Raw genomic sequence first — 20,394 nt, 5'->3', positions numbered from 1 at the left:
TGCAATCAAAACAGGAAAAACAAATTTCCGACTTGCAACTTAAACAGAAATGTCAAAGGGAAGAACAACAAAAGAAAATGGATAATTTGGTAAAAACGCACATGCAAAAGATTGAAAGGGATGTACTGAAACAACAAATAGCATTTCAAACCGATAAAGGTAAGCAATGCGTTTGTACAGTGTGGTTATATATTTACTGCATATATTTCAATTTAGGTCTTCCGACACAGTGGTACCCTATGGCATCTGGTATTAACTTACAATACGTTCAACTGGGAAACAATTCAAACGAACATCAAAAAGTGATTGAATGTTTAGGTTCTACATTTACCCCAACAATCATAAAGGTATCATAGTTTATATGTCAATACTTTCAAACCAATAATAATGTCCTTTGGAAGTTTATCCATAAAAGTAACCACGTACAAAGGGGTGTAAACATTTATTTCGTCTATTCCTGCAAATTTTGACTAATATTGTTTGTCGCTACATATAACACATAAGGATGTTTTTCAACAAAGATTTGTGCCAAAAATGAAGCAATATGGCTTGCACTAAATCGAAAAGATACTTATAGTGTATTTGGATTAACAGTTTAAATTCTGCTTCAAAACACAGATTTGGAGAGTTCAAAATATACGACTATATCAGCAATTCATGGCACAAAAAACGTTTGTGAGTGAACAACTGAAAAGTGTCGGATTAAAACATGATCTGGTAACAAGAGAACTATTTCACGGCACGACATGGAATGCTGTAGTTAGTATCTGCAACAACGGATTTGATCGAAGTTATGGTGGCGGCCATGGTAATTACAATCCGTTGGAAAAAATTATCAAGTAAATTATTGAAAAATATTCAAAGGGTCAACTTACGGACAAGGTGTTTACTTCTCAAACAATCCAATGTACTCGAAACGATTTGTTCCGAAATATCAGGATGGAATTGGTAGTTTGCTTCTCGCCGAGGTCATTGTCGGACGTTTTTGTAAAGGACATGACGAAATGCGACATCTTCCCTCCGAAAACGATAAAAATGATATTGGTTTCCACAGTGCCGTGGACAATGTCACTACACCAACACAATTCGTTGTTTTCAAGGACTTTAGTGCTTATCCAATATATATTATTTTTTACAACCAATGATTTAATTCGGGATTTTCGCTTACTGACGATGCAAATTGCTTGTAATTTATATAGTTTGTACCTCCTGGTAAATTTGTGTTTTTTCTGACAAGCAACAAGTACAAAATTTGGTTTTCAAATAAATGTAGCATTTTATTCCTTTTTTGCTGAACACATGTTTGTAAATAACGCAGTGCGGCTGAATTGCATGGCTTCAACATTATAGTAAAAAACCTTGATGAAATATTTTACCACGTGTAACATAGCCAGAGAAACAAACTGATGTATTCTGTAAGGTTTTGTTTGCAGAATTGCATAAGCATTGCATAATTCAATTCGTTTGCAGCATTGCACAAGTATTTGCAAGCCCTTACATGATATATGGCATATTTGCAAAAATGCGTCCCAGACAACACGCGATCAATCACCTTCCATTTAGTGTTACACCAGAACGTGTTCAACAGTGACTCAGAAAATCATTAGTCCTCAGTGTATATGAAATATCTACATCCTGCACCATGCAACCGCGATGTGTCCTTGCTGACCGTATCCTGTGCATTACTTCTTGTATTGTATTGTTTTAAGCGATTCATGATATCACGTGACGTCATTGATCAATCAGCTCTCAGTGGGGAGAGCTTTAAAAAGCCCAGTGTGTACCTGTGAATTCATTCTATCAGTGTACTTATTCCATCGCATTAGTGTTATACTGCTGTTCTGATATTAACTGCAATTCCCTCTGAACCTGGTAGAATCAAAGTTCGTATTGCAGAGTTTTGCAATGTACCGAATCAATGAAACTTTTAACATATTTCAATACAATAATTATTCAGAGAATTTTCCAGGATCTGTTTACCTTGATAACGATGTAGATAACGATGTAGCAGCAAACGTTTAAACAGTGGTGCAAAATACTTTGCGGCCAAATGCGACGGATACGGTCTGCTTGGTGTTTTCAGGCCCTTTTTAAGTACTAACATTTGTCTGTTGTCTTGTGCGCAATCGCTTTCTGTCCAAACACATATTTTGCTAAATTGTCAGTAAATGTACATTTTGAGGTCCAGAAACTGAAGGCCGTCTAAGACTTAAACACCATGCACGGAATTAAAAGCAAGATGTGACAAAACGCACTTTTCCAAGTTATATTAAGACCAATTTGTGCCAGACCCAGCCGTACATGCGCTAAAATTCTTATTCAAACCAGTGATAAAATGGGGAAAAGAAGTTTCCATTGATTTTCGTCTCTTCTCCTTGCACGCGCATCCTGTTGTGATTTGAGACCAACGAAGCGTGTAAGTTTAGGGAAAATACCCGGTGCTTTTTAAAGCCTTCTTGACGTAGAACTACTTTGCCCGAAGTAGAGTAAATCTCCCCCCATCCTTAAGGTTCGTGTGAGTTATCAAGATCATGTTTTGGAGGACATATGCATACGCATACCGGCTGTTTGCTTGCTTGGCGCAGTGACAATTGCAAGGGCGACGGAAGAAACAGTTTAAGCTACATTGGACAATACACAACAAAGTTTCGTGGAGTTACTAGAAAATTTATTGTCATTTTGGAGAAATAAAATTGCAAGGATGTATTTTTCTGTGATTAATTACAGCAAAACATGTCTACATTGGAAAGCTGCAGACAGGGTGGTACACGCACTGTTTCAACCTGTAAGGTCTAATCAGTGCAGCCACTGTGCTAGCTTTTACACTAGCGGGCACACTAATTTCCACTTTGTGGTACCTTTCGGTCAACGTCAATCCGTAGGGTACCCTATACTGAGTACCAAATAACAGAGACGACGAACTACTGTGGAGCGCACTATGGCCAAACAGTTCTGCTGGGTAACCGATAGTGCTATCGGTTACGCCAGTGTAAAAGCTAGCACAGTACCACTGTCAACAGCTGCACTGATGAGACCTTACAGGTCGAAACAGTGCGTGTACACACCCTGTCTGCAGCTTGCCAATATGTCTACATTGTTATTGCATTTACAACCAGGTGCCAATGTGCCTATTTATTATTTACAGCGATGCTGATTTTTTTCGTGTGCCGTTGTTGTTGTATTGGGGAATACGTTCAATAAAGACAAAATCATATTAGAATAATGTAACAGGTGAGACTATACACATGTTAAGTATAGATACGCATGCGGTCATATACACCATCCCGACAAACAGGACAGTTGTTCACCATGTTGGCACACTCCATGCAACAACATCGGTGTCCACAGGGTACAAATGCTATGTTTGCTGGTCTATCCCAACAAACACTACAGTTGCCGTCCTGACCATCACTTTCATCCCTCACTTGCACTCGAGTATCTTAAAAATAATAACAGTGGTCGAAAACATAAAAGCGTGCGAGATTGGTTGACATACAATAAGGTTGCTGGTTCTTTGTGCCATTAATTTACTGCCATATTGATTTAATGCAATTATAAATACAACTTTTACTTCTGTGCACAATTCTGGTGTCCTTATTGATGTAATGCATTCACTGTGTAATTTTTAACATTTTATGATGTTCGTTATATTGCAAACTTAGACGTAGAAAACACAACCACGTTAACAATATATTTTGCAACATACCAGCTTGATAACGAGTTTCTTCAACTGGCTCTGGTTCTGCGTTTTCTTCTTCCTCTTCAAGCTCTTGATGATTATAGTTCTTGCAACAACGTGCATTTAACGGACAGGTAACGGAGTGGAAAAGTAAAATCAGGTCTGAAATATAAAATGATAAATTATTTAGGTATTTTCGCAATGTATAACATTGGATATTTGAATTGTGCTGTTATTTTCATATAATTTTGCACTTTTACTCAACAAATGTATATCAAGACAACGAGTGAATCTCCAGCACCACGTTTGTAAATATAAATACAGTAAACGTTACCTTCCGTTGTTATGTTTCTTGCATCTGCCAAAGAACACAAACTTGCAACAAGGGCGACGATAACAACGTTGTAACTTGTCCCCCATTTCCAGTCGTGACCGAGATCTCCTATTCCTTTCACACTTCCAAACACGGCAACCGCGACAAGGTAGAAAATACCTAAAAACAACCACATACCGATTATCATACCAACTAAGCACCAAGTGCATCGTGACTACAAAAGCCTTTGTTGAACCCTGGCCCTTAAAGTAAAGATTTTAGCTGCCAATCAAATTTTGACGTGGATGGCATACAAGTATAATTTGCAATCCAACTGGGTTGGCAAATCTGTATTGGATATACCTGTTGTGAATATGGAGAGCCACATAATCCTGCGTGAAGTTTCACCATATTTCCAGAGATAAACAATGAGGCTTAGGATTGAAACCAATTGAAAAAATATGCCTATTAATAGCAAGGCAGCAGTGGCATCCCTCGAAGAGCTTTTCAAGTCTGAAAATATTTTTTAAGTACTATTTATCAATAATATTCATTGGCTGATGTTGGTTCTTGAATATTATGGTTGTTTAAATAGAATTGATTTTCAGGCATAAATTAACGTGGTATCTATCAAATCAGTTCTACTTAAATTATAACATGCCCGGCCACAACAGCAGCACAATATCATAGTTCTGTTAAAGAATAAAGGAATTTGGTTATCATAGACTGGCAACGTGAAAACAACCGATAAAACTGAACATTCTACAATCTACAGACACGAATCAACCTTCGTGAGTAACAAATATACACTAAAACAACTATAAACTCTCCAACATTCTCACTGTTCGGAATTCCCCTGCAATTGCTTTGGTTGCAGTAGGTGAAGAGTCCAAGTGTTTGAGGTGTCGATTTGTGGAGAGCCCAGTATGGAAGAGACAATCCGATTATCGCCATTACAAATGAAGTGATGAGGCTATTTCCAGTTAGAACCAAACTTTTTTCGGAACCACCTAGAGCATGGATATGTTACATTAGCAAACATTTTTGTGGATTACTTTAGTTTGGATATTATATCGATTCATCAGAAAATGCAACCTTTCTGTTATCAGGTTACACCAACATTCATTTGCAAATAATTTATTCTTCCCCAAACGTCGGTATTCAAACAATACTTAAATCTACAAAATTAGAATATCAGTTATTCATACCGAGTTCAATTGGATTGTTGCGCCATAATTCACAACAGGAGAGAAATATTGCAATAAGCGCAATAACGAGTTCAATGTAACTTGATCCGAATTTCCAGCCTCCAAGTGCTCCTAATAAACCAAGTGGACTTCCAAATATAGAAACGGCCATCAAGTAAAAAACAACTAGAAAACAGAGTAATTCGGTCAATACAATCACTATTATGATGATTAATTAAAAAATCCAACATATTAACAGAATACAGTATACTGACAAACTATTGAACTCCAAGCACACATCAGTTGATCTGTATCTGAACCATTCCATACGCTCCAAAAAAAAATAATAAACAACACAATATGTGACATTATGCCCAGTATTAGCATGCCAGCTGTAGCTCGTCTTGCATCATTTAACACGCCTAAAAAGGAAATGAAAATATTTGGCAAATTATAAAAATTGACTTTTCGTATCTTCTTCATACGGGCTCCACTCCATGTACAGATGTTATTTTTGCAGAAACGAAATAATCCAAAAGAATTTCCCGTTTGTCTATCTTCGGCCCAGTGTGGAGAAATGGCACTCGTCATCGCCAGGACTAATGACACAGTAAGAAAAGATCCAATCCATACTAAACGTCTTGTCGTATCCATCAATATTGATTTATGCAAGAACAGTTTTAATAAGTTTTCAGGTGGCTAAAATTTTTGCTACAAAAATAAAACAATGGGAATTTCTTGTTCGCCTAAATTAGCGATGTTAGACGTCGCGGAATTATTCTTTCTCAAGTTTGCATGTATTTGTTGGACAAGATACGTTGGTGCGAACGCGCGCAACTTGCCACACAACCTTTACATTTTATTTGTAGTCAGTTACGGTTTCATTTCAGACTAACCGTGGCATGTCAAGCGTGACTTGAATCGTTTGTACGGGGAATATTTGCGTAACAGTCGGTTGCACCCCAGTTATGTTTGCGATGTGAGAACCTTTCTTCACAGTTCAGTCACAAATGTCAAAAGGCAAACAGTAAAATCAGCAATTGCTGCTTAGATATATGTTTAACAGTTCATACACAAACTCAGATCACTGTGCTTGCCCAATTAAGTTTGAAAATCATTCTTTGCACGTAATTTGCCACAGAGACATAACTCTGACTTGACATGTTCACTACTCAACTAAAGCGCCAAATAATTGACATCCAGGCGCTTAAAAGTGACAAATTATTGAGATTTAAGCATTCCATTGGGCATCTCCTTATTTACACATAATAAGACTTATTATTTAGGACTGCCAGAATATGACAGCAAAGGTTATTCGTTAAAAACAATAAGGTTTTAATTGTTTTGTAGCAATTTTTGTACCATAAGTTTCTTGTTCGGGGTCTTTTCCACCATCCTGCAATGCTGCATAGTGTTGGCCTAACACAAAATCTGAAACTAAACCTTCCTGTTGACAATCTGTGAAATCCAAAAAAATATACACTCACTTCATACAGAGCAAATAAATCGTTTCGTTAAAACTGCTTTGCTGATTTTCAAACACAGAACCTACTCGCCATGGCTATTTTAGACGTTATCGCTTCTCGCGCATTCAGTTCCGCTTTAAGCGCAACGAAGCGTTTATTAAAACAACACGGGCGGAAAAAGTTCTCGAAATTCAATTTGATTTCGATGTTTCGAAGCCCTGGAAACTCAATCATGCATCTTGAATATGATTGTTTCAAGTGTTCCATTTTTTAAGAACATAGCCTACTATTTTTACATTCAACGGAAATAATTACCAAATTATATCTGCAATTTTTAATTTGTTTTTGCAGCTGTTTGTTTGCTGTGTACAAAACACAATCAGTGATAACACAATAAACACACCCTTTAGTCGTCAAATATTAAGAAAAAATACCTAATCTTCTGAGCCACAATGCAGAGCCGGTTAACCGTTTGTGACGGAAGTGCGTCATGGACTTACTCAAATTGTTTAGATTTAGTGGTAATAAAAGTCATACATCACATTCTTGGCTGTGCCTGGCTTCCAGTCTGTTACAACTGGCATCCTGAAAACTAAACTTTACTTTGAGCCAAGTCAACAAGGATAATTGGCATATAGTAGACTCTTTACTGTGGTAAATTTGTATTCAAGCGCAGTTAAAAAAAAAACCTCAATGGCAAATTACTGCAAGGTAACCAAAAAAAGCAATTAATGCTTCGAAAGCGTGTAGTGCCTATGTTGTGACCTAGATCCTCAACAGAGACGATAGAAAGAGCTGCAACGACGGTTAAGGGTACAAGACAATCTGTCGAATCACAATGCAAATAACAAACTGTGAGACATCTTCAAGCGCAACACGACTAATATTTTAGATTGCGATGGACTTGCATAGCTTTGCTTTTTTTAAATAATTTGTACAAACACAAAATTAAACACGAAGCAAGCTGTATAAATAAACTATTTAATCTCACTTTGCTAGATTTACAATCCTGCACATTAGTAAAACTATGATTTTATGGCAGAATAACTTCTGAAAACCAATTTGCATGCCAACTAATTGAATCGCTCAAGGTATTGAGTATTCGCAACAATACGTCATAATTAGAAAATTTATTCAAGTGTAAATGTAGATTTGTAGCCAATGTCGTCACAGTACTTGAATTTATTTTTAAATTTGGATGGTAGTAATATTTTTAAAAACAGTGATTAGTCTTTGTATGAAATAATATAGGAAGGATACGCATTGAAATCGTTAAACACGACATATATACCCGGTGTTGCTTTGCTGTTCACTGCACTGTGATAGGGTGCACCCCAACTGGCAGTGGAAAGGTATCGCATTTCTCCATCGCCTTGGCAGTAATAGCCGGTAATTACTTCAGAAAAAAACATCCTACGAATGGCATTTTTGTCCTTTTCAGCGTATTTATCCGAGTAATTTGCCGTAGTTGCGAAGTAAACTCCTTTTCCATAGAGAGTCCCTGAAAAAAATTGTTTTAAGCTTTTGCCAAATAGCTGTTTAATTGTTTAATTGCATATTACCGTTGCAACCGCTGTAACTTCTATCGAATCCATTTTCGCAAATGCTTTCTAAAGCTTTTTGGGTAGTTCCGTGAAACAATTCTTTAGTCACTGCAATATGGTCTAGTTTGTAACGGTGCAACTGTTGGTTCACAAATTGTTTCTGCACCGCGAACTGGTGGAATAATCTGGAATTTTGCAATCGTTCAATCTGTCAAAAAAAAAACTGTGTTGATACAAACTATTAAATTGTGAGTTGCGCTCAAGGTTTCGACATATTAGGTGTTTTCATGGACATGTGCATAATACAAACAACAGAGGCGATAACATAAGTTACCAAGTATGAGTTTGGCCAGGTCACCACAAGGTGAAATAGTGCTGCGCCGAACACATTTAACACAACTTATGAACACATTTTACTGCTCTATATATTTACCTTAATGATATTTTTTTGACAAGTCAAACGAAATTGAACAGAAACCCGATCAAATTCATTAGATCCTTCGTCCAAACTTACAACTTGGTAATCCCCCTCCATCGGACGCCAAGAACTTGGAAGAGCTAAATATTTTAAAATCTGGTGATTTACGAACTCACGATGTTGTTGTAGCAACTGTACGGCTTCTTCGTATTTAAACCTTAAAAAAAGCACTTCTTGTTCATATTGCTGCTTTAACACTTCGTGTTCTTGTTGAACTGCGCACAGCGTTTGTCTTTGATCATTCAGCATCATATCCAAGTTTTCCATCATCATACGATATCTATGTTCCTGCTGATTTTTTTCACCTATAAGTTGTTGCAGACATGTTTCATATTGTTGTTGTTGATCGATCACTGTTTGATTCAATCTTTTTAAGTTTATTTCATCAACCTCCTGTTTTTCTTCCAATGTTTGATTTTTCATTTTCATTTGTTGTAAGTCCTTTCGTTCATTATCAAGGCTTTCTTTCAATTTATCTATCTTATATTGGTGATTCTTTTGAGCTGATAATTGAATTTCTTCATCGTACTTTTGCATTTGTTCATATGCCCTAATCCTGTTTAAAAGTTGCAAGTTCTTTCCGAAAACCTCGTTGTCTTTTTGTCGAAACCGCAATCCTTCAGATACTTTCCACCGTGTTTTGGCCAAACAATTTTTTAAACCATCAATTTCTCGTTGGTATTCCTGCTTTTCGTTCTCCCATTGTTTATGTTGATGTCGATTAATTGTCTCATTTTTTTCGCTCTGGTAACAATGATCAACTAATACTTCTTGTTTGGGAAAATTCAGACACGCAATGAAGTCAAATAAGGCTGTAACGCATCCTAATGCTGCTTGACCCATGGGAACTCTTAAATACTTTAAAAATATTTCCTATTATATCTGGAAAACATATTTATGATTGTTTGGGGGGACATAAATGTCAAGTTTCTTGTGTATCGGCAATTTCTGTGTTAAAATCGTAAAAAACAAAGTTAACGTTGAAAACTCGTGTGTGTGTGTGTGTGTGTGTGTGTGTGTGTGTGTGTGTGTGTGTGTGTGTGTGTGTGTGTGTGTGTGTGTGTGTGTGTGTGTGTGTGTGTGTGTGTGTGTGTGTGTGTGTGTGTGTGTGTGTGTGTGTGTGTGTGTGTGTGTGTGTGTGTGTGTGTGTGTGTGTGTGTGTGTGTGTGTGTGTGTGTGTGTGTGTGTGTGTGTTAAAATCACTTCGCCAAATCGCCCACATAAACAACAAAAGAAGACAGAACAAAAGCAACAAAAAAAACACTTCTCAACATAAACATAGGCAGTAGGCGGTTCATCATTGCATAAATAAAAGATTTTCAACCTATTTCAACTTTAGTTTACTGATATTATGGTCATTACGTGTTACACATTTACAGCATAAAACCGCGTTCTTCACCTTGCAATACCCAACTGTGTTCTCCAATTATGTGTAGGCCAAAAGAAAGCACGGGTACATATCTTAGTTATACATTAAATACGTTAAAAAATGTTGGTATGGTTTATATAATTAAAAGGGTTTCTTAACTTGTCATTGCTATGTTTATGTCTACCAAAGTAAACCTTTGTAGCGACAAATCTAATTACCAGCGAATGTACAAATCCATTTTATTTAGTAAACATATACACACCTGCTCCTACTAGGTAAAACAATGGATCCCCTGAATCTGTTCGCTTGATCCAATTTTGTCCAGCCAAACGGTGCCCTTGTTGCTATGTTGTCTAGTCTGATCGCTTGGGTAAACACTGCTATGTGTTCATGACTGATCAAGCGTGTAAATTTAGGGAAAGCACCTAGGGCGGAAAAACTTTCTCGACAACTGTGTATGATTTCGATGATGATACGGTGTTCACGGAATTTCTATCTATAGGAAGATATAAAATGCGAACCTTCAATATATTTTAGCGATATTTATTTGAATTTTTGTGGTACTAATATTAATCTCTCTGATGGATTGGATTCAAATTTACATTATCACAGTCATGTGAGTGTACTTAACATAAACAGTTCCATTAAACGCAAGTATACAACCATTCTACTTAATCGCTACTGCCCTTATTATATATAGGCTATTTGTCCGTATTTTTAGAAATGCAATTTCGGGTCGGATTTTTTTGAGGTCTCAGCAATGCTAAACGCCAGGTATCGCATCGTGTCTTATCTTGAGACATTATAAAGGACGTTAACTCAATACCAACATAAAACAAGAAAATTTTAGTTACGCCTGTTTTGAATCTAGCCAGTAAGAAACCCTAATATTGCTGTAGATGTTTGAAATTGGAATTTAGAAAAAAGGCCTTTTTTACACTTTTTGTTATTTGTTGTAACTATGCTTTTAAATTTCTTGCCAAAACACACATTCAAAAATGTAATCAGCTGTCACTACTTTTTGACCACTGGCAAAGGATGGTAGCAAAAATTTCAAAAATAGCACTGAAATAAAGTTAAAGCGACGAAACAAAATTTGCTTTGTGGCTAATACTACGATACGTAAAAGACCTGAGGTCACCAACCCAGTTTTAAGGTTCGCGGTAAACCAAGTCACTGAGATCACCTAAACTAAAGGTTGTGATGTAGTTGGGATAAGCACCAGCATCATTGAATATAATGTATTCAGTTGGATTGACAAGTTTGTTGACAGCGCTGTGAAAGGGAGGACCGTCCTTAACCATGGGAAGATGACGCATGTTTTTCGTTGCCTTGCAGTAATGACCTGTAATAACCTCAGCAAGAAACATTCGACATTCATCCATGAAAGAGAACTTTTTTGAGTAATTTGCTGATGGTGCGAAGTAAACTCCGTCTCCTAAAGCATGTTCTGAAAAAAATAATAAAAGATAAATGCGACAGGAGGAAAAGGCTATAATTGCACAATTCGGGAACTAAAAAAGAGTTTTAAACACGTGTAGGTAGTTAGAAAAGCCAGTGAAACCCTAATTTCGGATTCACGACCCAGTCTCCAGAAGGCTTTTCTACTTTTTTTTTAACACTCAACTGTCTTAGCGGCAGAAACTTCTGTCGAAGCCGTTTCTGGCGATGTGGGGCATTGGACGTTTTCTGGTTCCATGAAATAACTCTTTGGTGACAGGAATATGTTCTAATCCGAAGCTCTGCAGCTGAGTCTCCACGCTCTTCTGAATCATGAACCGATAATACAGGCGAGTGTTTTGAACTCGTTCAATCTGTCGCAAAAAATTAAACATAAAGTGTTGATGATCGTGAAAGAAAATTAGAATGCATTTATATGCGATACCATAGTGGAGAATATAGAGCATGCCTGACTTTAAACGCAACGATATTGCTGATAATTTGCCGTTCTCATTCTCTGGCTTTGTGTTACTTGTCACGGGTTTGCATAAGAACCCAACACGCGTTCAAAGAATAAACAGCAACTCGCTTTTCCTTAAGAATTTCTTTGTTACCCCGACAGTTAAACTTGCTGACAACATGTTGAAATTCCTGCAAATCTCCGTCTAATTGAACGAACTTCAATTGACAACCACTTTTCATTGGGGACCAATAGTCGGGAATTTCTGTTTTATTTGCATTTGTTATTTGCAAGAAATGCTTCTATAATTTGCAAATTCATTCGTGTAATGTACTCACCTAGTTCGTCTAACTTTTCCAGCTGTTGCTCGTGTTTGCGCTTTATCCATCCGATGTCCATTTCATGTTGTAACTGTCGGCTTTCTTGTTCAAATTGCAGTTGTTGTATTCGTCGTTTGTGCTTGTCTTTGTATACTTGTTTTTGATCCTGTAGCTTTTGAAGCAGACGCTGTATTTCGCGTTCTTGCTGTCGTTTTTGAATCCGTTGTATTTCGCGTTCTTGCTGTCGTTTTTGGATCCGTTGTGTTTCGCGTTCTTGCTGTCGTTTTTGAATCCGTTGTATTTCGCGTTCTTGCTGTCGTTTTTGGATCCGTTGTGTTTCGCGTTCTTGCTGTCGTTTTTGAATCCGTTGTATTTCGCGCTCCTGTTGTCGTTTTAGGTTCCGTTGTATTTCATGTTCTTGTTGTCGTTCAACATTGCGTTGTATTTCTTTTTCTTGTTGTCGTTCAACATTGCGTTGTATTTCTTTTTCTTGTTGTCGTTCAACATTGCGTTGTATTTCTTTTTCTTGTTGTCGTTTAATATTGCGTTGTATTTCTTTTTCTTGTTGTCGTTTAATATTGCGTTGTATTTCTTCTTCTTGTTGTCGTTTTAGGATGCGTTGCAATTCCTTTTTTTGTTCGTTGTATTTTCTTTGCTGACGTCGCAGTTGACATTCTATCAGAAAGTATTCCTTGTTCATTTGTTGTCGTTGTTCCGAAAAGTGCTGCAGTTGATTTTCCCGTTGTTTTGCCACGTTACATTCTATTTCTTGGTGTTGATGTTATTGTGTGCTGTGTAGTTCTTCTTGATTGTACCTTTGTAGTTGATGCTGTCGTTTTCTTTGTTGTTCGCACTTATGTTTAGGGTCGCATTTCTGTGGTTTAGAACGCTTTGCATCTTCTTTGATATTATTATTACTATTATCGATGTAATCTGCAAAAAAATCGTCTCCAACAGTGACACAGTTTTTCCTATTACTAATATTGTTTACAGCGGGCTGAGGGAGGTTCGTCAATCTCAGCACAGGTAGACAATCACTTTTCATTTGCTATTTAATAATCTGTGGATCACAAGACTGGCAAACCAAAGCGGAGCACACTCGCTCTCAACACCTGCTTGTAAAATCAGCATGTTGCCGGTATGATGTCTCAAAATCATATGGAAGCAGGCCAATAACAATACGTGAAATGTCACCTTTGATATTTTAAATCAGTCGCAGCGGCGGCAACAGTTTGACAATTAGAGGGAGATGTAAAACTACACATCATGGGTCAACCCCGAGTGCAACAAGAACAAAACAATTGACAACTATTACATTGTTTATACACCTCCACTTGCTTTTGAATACTTCGGTTCCTTATTTCATTTTTGATAAAATTTTTATTTTCAATATAGGGTTATGGATTGATTAGTTAACCCTCAACGTGACAGTTAAGCGTAGGTTTGTATAAGTTTTCACAACGAAAATTCAAATAAATCGAAGACTGTGAATGTTTCTTTCATGTAACACAGCCTGGTGTGTGGCGTTTCTTTGCCCTAAATTTTCCAAAAACGTTCGAACAATTACAATAATTCCTCGTATTATTAGTCTTTAAATAGCGCATTTTATTTTCAAACAAACTTGCGAAACTAATTACAGATGAAACTTGAACAGGACAAACAATTTGTTCGCTGTGGCTACAACTTCTGTGATGCTGACGCATAATGTTCGAGATAATAAAATTTGATTACAATGTTGCAACAAACTGATTGTGATGTTGCTCAAAAATTTAATTAGTGTGACAGAGGATATTTTAGCTACATTAATTTTCATGTAAATCTACAACGCGCTATGTAATTGTCCTAATCGTCTAACATAAAGGTTATTATGTAGTTGGGATAAGCACCAGCATCATTGAATATAATGTACTCAGTTGGATTGACAAGTTTGTTTACAGCGCTGTGAAAGAGAGGACCGTCCTTAACCATAGGAAGATGACGCATGTTTTTCTTTGCCTTGCAGTAATGACCTGTAATAACCTCAGCAAGAAACATTCGACGAATCCCATATTCATCCATGAAGGAGAACTTTTTTGAGTAATTTGCCGATGGTGCGAAGTAAACTCCGTCTCCAAAAGCATGTTCTGAAAAACACAATAAAATGTCACAATTCAGGAACAAAAAAAGAGTTTTAAACACGTGCAGGTAGTTAGGAAAGCCAGTAAAACCCTAATTTTGGATTCATGACCCAGTCTCCAGAAGGCCTTTCAAATTTGTTTTTTCAAAAAGCTTTTTTTTACACCCCAGAAACGCTTAACAAAACTTTTTGTCAAAACAAAAACAATAATGTAACGTTACAAAATACTGCAATGTATTGAAAAAAACATCCCAGAGTACAATAAACACTCAACTGTCTTCGCGGCAGAAACTTCTGTCGAACCCGTTTCTGGCGATGTGGGGCATTGGACGTTTTCTGGTTCCATGAAATAACTCTTTGGTGACAGGAATATGTTCTAATCCGAGGCTCTGCAGTTGGGTTTCCACACTCTTCTTCTGAATCATGAACTGATAATACAGGCGAGTGTTTTGAATTCGTTCAATCTGTCGCACAGAAGGCAAACATGAATATCTTCACTATTTACTAAGTTGGTGAAACATTTATGAATCTATTTTTGCACAACTGTGGAGTACTGAAGCACAACAATACACACAAAACACTACCGTTATAATTTCCTTGAGGTCCCGACAGTTAAACTTGCTGACAACATGTTGAAATTCCATTGATTCTTCGTCTAATTGAACGAACTTCAAATGGTAACCACTTTTCATTGGGGACCAATAATCGGGGATTTCTATGTGGCATGGTTTGTATCTAACAAAAGCGTTGTATTCACTTGTGGTTGGGAAAAATCTACTTACTAATTATCTGTTCTTGACTGAGCTGATGTAGTTTTTCCTCTAGTTGTTCGATTTCTTGCTTTTTTCTCTCGATCTCTTGTTTTTGATGCAAATCGTGTTGTTCCTTTTTTAACTTTTGTTGTCTAACTTGTAGATGTTGTTTTTCTTCTTTTAATTTTTGGTCCATTTGAATTCGTCGCAGACGCTTTACTTCGTATTCGTTTTGTAGTTTTAGATTCTGCTGCTCCTGTAAAAGTTGAGCAAGTTTTTGCTTATGCTGTTGTTGTTGATGATCCAAATGATTTTGATACTGTTTCTGCAAGTATTTCTCATTTAATTGTTGCTGTTTTAGAAGCTCTTTTTGTTGTTGTTGTTGTTGTTGTTGTTGTTGTGCTTCACTTCGTAGTTGATTTTCCCGTTCTTGCTCTACGTATCTTTCTTGTTCGTGTTGTTCTTGTATATCTCCTTGATGGTAACTTTGTTCTGGGTCATTTTCCAGGAGTCTAGATCGTTCATCATCTTTGAAACCAACTGCGTAAGCAATAAATCATTTAGTCGGCTTTTGAGACGAGACATAAGAATTATGGATAATTTTTAAAAAACGCCGAAATACTTTTAAGATCCGCATTCCATCCGGCGTAGGCAGAGACAAGACTGGCTAAAAGGGCGATCCACAATGCTGTGTAGCAAGAACCTCGTTTCCAATTGTTGTAACTCCCTTCTCGCAATCCATTCAATCCACTATGCCTCCCAAATACAGAGACGGCGATGATATAAAACGCAGCTACAAAAGAAATAGCGCCTCACATTATCTTGGAGTGTTGTAGTTTAAAGCATGTGTCTGAAATTAGTATGTATAATGAATTATGAATTGGGTTAACCTGAGCCGGTAGCACTATTGATTACCAAGCAGTCGTTTGACCATATTGCGCTCCACGGTGGTTTGGTTCCCAACGGTTCGACGATTGACCGAAAGGTACCACAAAGTGGAAATCTGTGTTCCTGCTAGTGAAAAATCTAGCACAGTGCCATAGTCAACCAGCTGCACTGATTAGATCTTACAGGCCGAAACAGTGTGTACATTCTGTCTGCAGCTCTCAAAGATATGTATGTATTTTTCAGAACCCTAATATTTGCCCTGCATTTTCACATAAATGCGTTGACTGAAATTTGTAACACAGTTTCGTAACTAATATTGCGTAAAGTAAATCCACCTTAATACCTACCAACCACAAGCATACAATTTATTACAGAGTGGATGCAAAGTGGAAAGCACTACAACAGAACAAAATGAGAATCTCTTATTAACGTATACTTACTTGCTACCAGTGTGGCAATTCTCATAAAATTTCCAGCTCTTTCAACCTCTTTCCAGAGGAAGTAAACAAAGAACATGATTGAAACAAATTGAACAAAGACAGCTATCAGTAACATGGCTGCAGTATTATCCCGGGAAGAGCTCCTTAGGTCTAAAAAAAGTAATTGATTTTTTTTCATTAGTTGGGGTTGTGAATACTTTGGCTTCATCACTACTTTTACAAAACGATGTTACAATTTACATGTGTAGGAATCAATTTACAAACAAACACATCAACGCTAAGCAAGTTGTTGATCTCAAATAGTGACAAAAATAGATGGAAATTTTTTTGAATTTTTTTTTTCATTTTCGTGAAACACAGATAGTTAGCAAAAAAAGGACACAACATTTTAAAATATTACGAAATCAGTGTGGGTTCTCGTGGCACCCAGGCCGTCGCCCCAAAGAGTTTTTGGCTGTGACGTGCACGCAGGCATCTTTAGTTTTAGTTTGAAGGTTGTGTTGCGAAATCTACTAGGACAACTATATCTGTACCCGGGTTATTTAATAAAATTGTGACAATTTACTGTAGACACATGTTCTCACTGTTCGGAATTGCCCCGCAATAGCTTTGGTTGCAGTAGGTGAAGAGTCCAAGTGTTTGTGGAGATGATTTGTGGAGAGCCCAGTATGGAAGTGACAATCCGATTATCGCCGTGACAAACGAAGTGATCAGGCTTATTCCAGAAACAGCCAAACTCTTTTGCGAACCACCTTAAAAGGGAATTCAATTTTTTTTTTAATTTTTATCACATGATTTTGTCGTGACTCGGAAAATTAAAAAAAATAATTTGCAAATTTTTCTTGAAACAACGAAAGAAAATCAGACATAAAGGCTTTACTTTTAACCCGATGTTATTTTAGACCTGTTGTCAGAAAATGAAACTCCTAGGTTACAATTAATCATCGCTTCAGCATGAAAGCATCCTTTAAACCAATGTTTCTTAACCTTTTTTGGATCACGAACCTCTAAAACATTCTTTGAAAAGCTATGGACCCCTTTGCAAGAAACACATTGCAAATGTCGAAAAATTAAAATTCATGGACAGCGAAACCTTATGGACAGAGGAAAATCCGTTGATTTTCGGAATAATTGTATTTCGTTTCATGGACCCCTTAATGCATCTTCTCGCACCCCTTGGGGGTTCATGGACCCCAGGTTAAGAACCCCTGCTTTTAACAAATCGGCCATTATGTTTATCGTGAAAATGATATGTTTTAGTCGGACAATGTCATTCAAGGTCATTCATAGCCTACTCTGCTTGATGGGAATATGTCGCCATAGTTTGAAACAAGAAAGAAGTATTCCAAGAATTGCAAAAACAAGTTCAATGTAACTTGATCCGCGTTTCCAACCTTGCATTTTTCCAGCCAGTCCAAGCGGACTTCCAAATATGGCAACAGCAATTAGATAAAACGCAGCTAAAACATAAAATGAGCAGATCAGTGTTAACTTTATTGTTTGCCGATTTGTTGGGAGAAAAGATATTTTATCTGCAATACACTTTGGTTTTGTAAACTACTAAACACGGAAAATTACCTGATGCCACAGACATGCAGAAACACAATTTTGCGGATTTTGAACCTATCGATGCGTTTAAGGCAAAGGCAATTAATGACATAAAATGTATCACCAAACCAATCACTAGCATGGCTGCTGTGGCTTGTCTTCCAGAATTGAGCATACCTGAAACCGAAACGTCAAAGCGTTAGGGGAATATTTAAATGTTTTTTCTTCATACTTTTTGGGACTCCAATGCAGGTGTTATTTTCGCAGTAACGAAATAATCCAAAAGAATTTCCCGTTGATCTATCTTCGGCCCAGTGGGGAGAAATGGCACTCGTCATCGCCAGGACTAATGCCACAGTAAGAAAAGACCCAATCCATACTAAATTTTTCGGACTTTCCATTGTTGTTGTCTAGTGCAGGAAAATTTTTTTATGAGAGTACTTGTCTAAATGCAGAATTTTCTTCTTAAATATTTCACATGCTTGTGTTTGAACGAATGATGTGAAAGGCCTTCCGGTCCCCGAAGCGAGAAACTAAGCACGACCCCTGCTCAAACAACTATGGGTCTGACTGGAGAAGTAAGAGTCTGCAGGGTAATGTTTGCTGGTAATTACAAGCTGATTTCTTAACACAGGTCCCAAAAACAGGAACCTGAAAGATAGAAACTGCACAGTTATTTACCCACAGCAACGTATTTCTATTCGTATTATACCACGAAGTGATAATGACCACCTCGCATTCGCGAAGCCGTTCAGCACATATATTTATATATCTTGTAAGAAATAAGGTACAAAACGAAACTTTTTCTAAATGTTTTCCTGGGGCAATAGCAAATTGTCCAAAATAAGAAAAAGTCTTATAACGAATGGCTATGCGGGAGCCAGCACTAGCTTTGATTTTATACAAAATAGATAATAAATAAATTCTTATCATTCTGTTACTCTCATCCACTCATCGACCAGGATCATTAAAGGAACATCTGTTCGAAAATTCCTTTTTTTATTTCGTTTGGTTGTGCGCAGCTAACAATGCCCTGACTTATGGCCAACATACGTGAGCATTGGCAACAAGCAATGCAATGCGTACAAATAGAGTGTATCCACTGACACAGCATTTCACTTCTGTCAAACATTCACAAAGACAAAACCTGCTTAATTACATCACGCGATTGTCGGCGTGAATAAACTTTTGCTTCGGGTGCTTCACCAAGAGTGACCTCTCCGCGGCAATAAACCAAAAGTCAATCATTTAACTTTCTTACCGGTATTTCTACAACATGGGTCGTGTCGCCATAAAATTTTCCAGAAGACCACATGAACGTTGAAGGCTAAGCACTGAAATCAGTTGTATCTATTCGCGATCGCAAAACACGGAAAGGATAATTATAAAAAATATTTTGTAAATAAAGCAAAAAAAATGTTGCTTGAAAAAAAATAATAACGGTTTGCTCATTGGATGAACTATTTTTTTCAACCTGGAAAGATTTGTTTACCATTGTATTTGATTGTTGTCATTCTGGCAAAATACAATGTTTATTTTTGTGAAATACATTCTGCATCACTGAGCAACATTTTTCCACAAAGTTTATACTATACAATTGAGTTTTTTTGCTTTATATCATAGCAGGTTACATTATTTTTAAAGCATTTGATTTGACAACTATTTCGCATTAATACCACCACAAAAGCCCCACGTATCCCATCAGAATGACCTGAAACACGGATCTTTTTGCGCCATTTTGCTTTCGTCGGTGACGTCACTTTCAATCAAGTGCCAAACCACTTATCCCTCCAGAGATTTTTTTAAATCTCTGCATCTATCAAGCATTGGCTGCAGAATAGCGTAAAAGTAATAAAAATTGGTGGAGATGACACGTATTCCATCAGAATGACTTGAAACACGGGTCTTTTTGCGTTTTTGTGACGTCACCGACAAAGCAGAAAGCGTAAAAAGGCCCTTGTTTGAACTCATTCTGATGATAAACCAGGGGCTTCTATAGAGATATCAATGCGAAATAATTGGCAAGTGAAATGTTTTGTCAAGTAATGTTACTGGTATGTTATAAACCCAGAATAAACTTGATTGTATAAGTCAAATCTTCTTGTGCAATCGTGCCTAACGATGCAGAACTGATTTAGCGAAAAATTAATTTTGGATTCTGCCTTAATGACTGTAGTAAGGATTTGTTGTTTGTTCCATTTCACTTACGTTCTATTGTCGGTGTTGACTTATCTTAAACAGAAAAAATTTTCATTGAGTTTTACAAACATTGTTTTTGAAACGTCGCTGCTTTAATATGACGTCAAAGTTAAATAACCGAACAAGAATGGCGTTAAGCCATACTTTGCTGCATATAATGTGCTTGCTTTACTAATTATTTTATATTTAAAGCAG

General features: G+C 37.0%; 2 protein-coding genes across 3 annotated transcripts; both read right to left on the bottom strand.

Annotated features, from left to right (window-relative positions):
* Positions 1 to 2,755: 2,755 nt before the first annotated feature.
* Positions 2,756 to 5,886, bottom strand: LOC145906260 (uncharacterized). 2 transcript variants are annotated; one of them, XM_082993685.1, is made up of 8 exons: positions 5,665 to 5,886; positions 5,455 to 5,601; positions 5,201 to 5,365; positions 4,835 to 5,002; positions 4,356 to 4,505; positions 4,014 to 4,172; positions 3,707 to 3,841; positions 2,756 to 3,439 (listed from the first exon to the last, which is right to left on the bottom strand). In XM_082993685.1, the coding sequence occupies exons 1-8, from the start codon at positions 5,831 to 5,833 to the stop codon at positions 3,249 to 3,251; spliced, it is 1,284 nt and encodes a 427-aa protein (XP_082849811.1). In that variant the 5' UTR covers positions 5,834 to 5,886; the 3' UTR covers positions 2,756 to 3,248. The 2 variants fall into 2 exon arrangements, with proteins under 2 accessions (XP_082849811.1, XP_082849810.1); XM_082993684.1 differs by having other exon boundaries at positions 5,455 to 5,886.
* Positions 5,887 to 7,393: 1,507 nt separating this feature from the next.
* LOC145906522 (uncharacterized) lies at positions 7,394 to 9,543 on the bottom strand. Its single transcript, XM_082993954.1, has 3 exons — positions 8,623 to 9,543; positions 8,208 to 8,397; positions 7,394 to 8,146 (listed from the first exon to the last, which is right to left on the bottom strand). Exons 1-3 carry the CDS (start codon positions 9,508 to 9,510, stop codon positions 7,872 to 7,874), a joined length of 1,353 nt encoding a protein of 450 aa, XP_082850080.1. The 5' UTR covers positions 9,511 to 9,543; the 3' UTR covers positions 7,394 to 7,871.
* Positions 9,544 to 20,394: the final 10,851 nt, after the last annotated feature.

This window comes from Ascidia mentula, chromosome 6 (genome assembly GCF_947561715.1).
Source record: "Ascidia mentula chromosome 6, kaAscMent1.1, whole genome shotgun sequence".
Taxonomy (NCBI): Eukaryota; Metazoa; Chordata; class Ascidiacea; order Phlebobranchia; family Ascidiidae; genus Ascidia; species Ascidia mentula.
The sequence above is the reverse complement of the archived record's forward strand: the minus strand, read 5'-3'. Positions and strand labels throughout refer to the sequence as shown.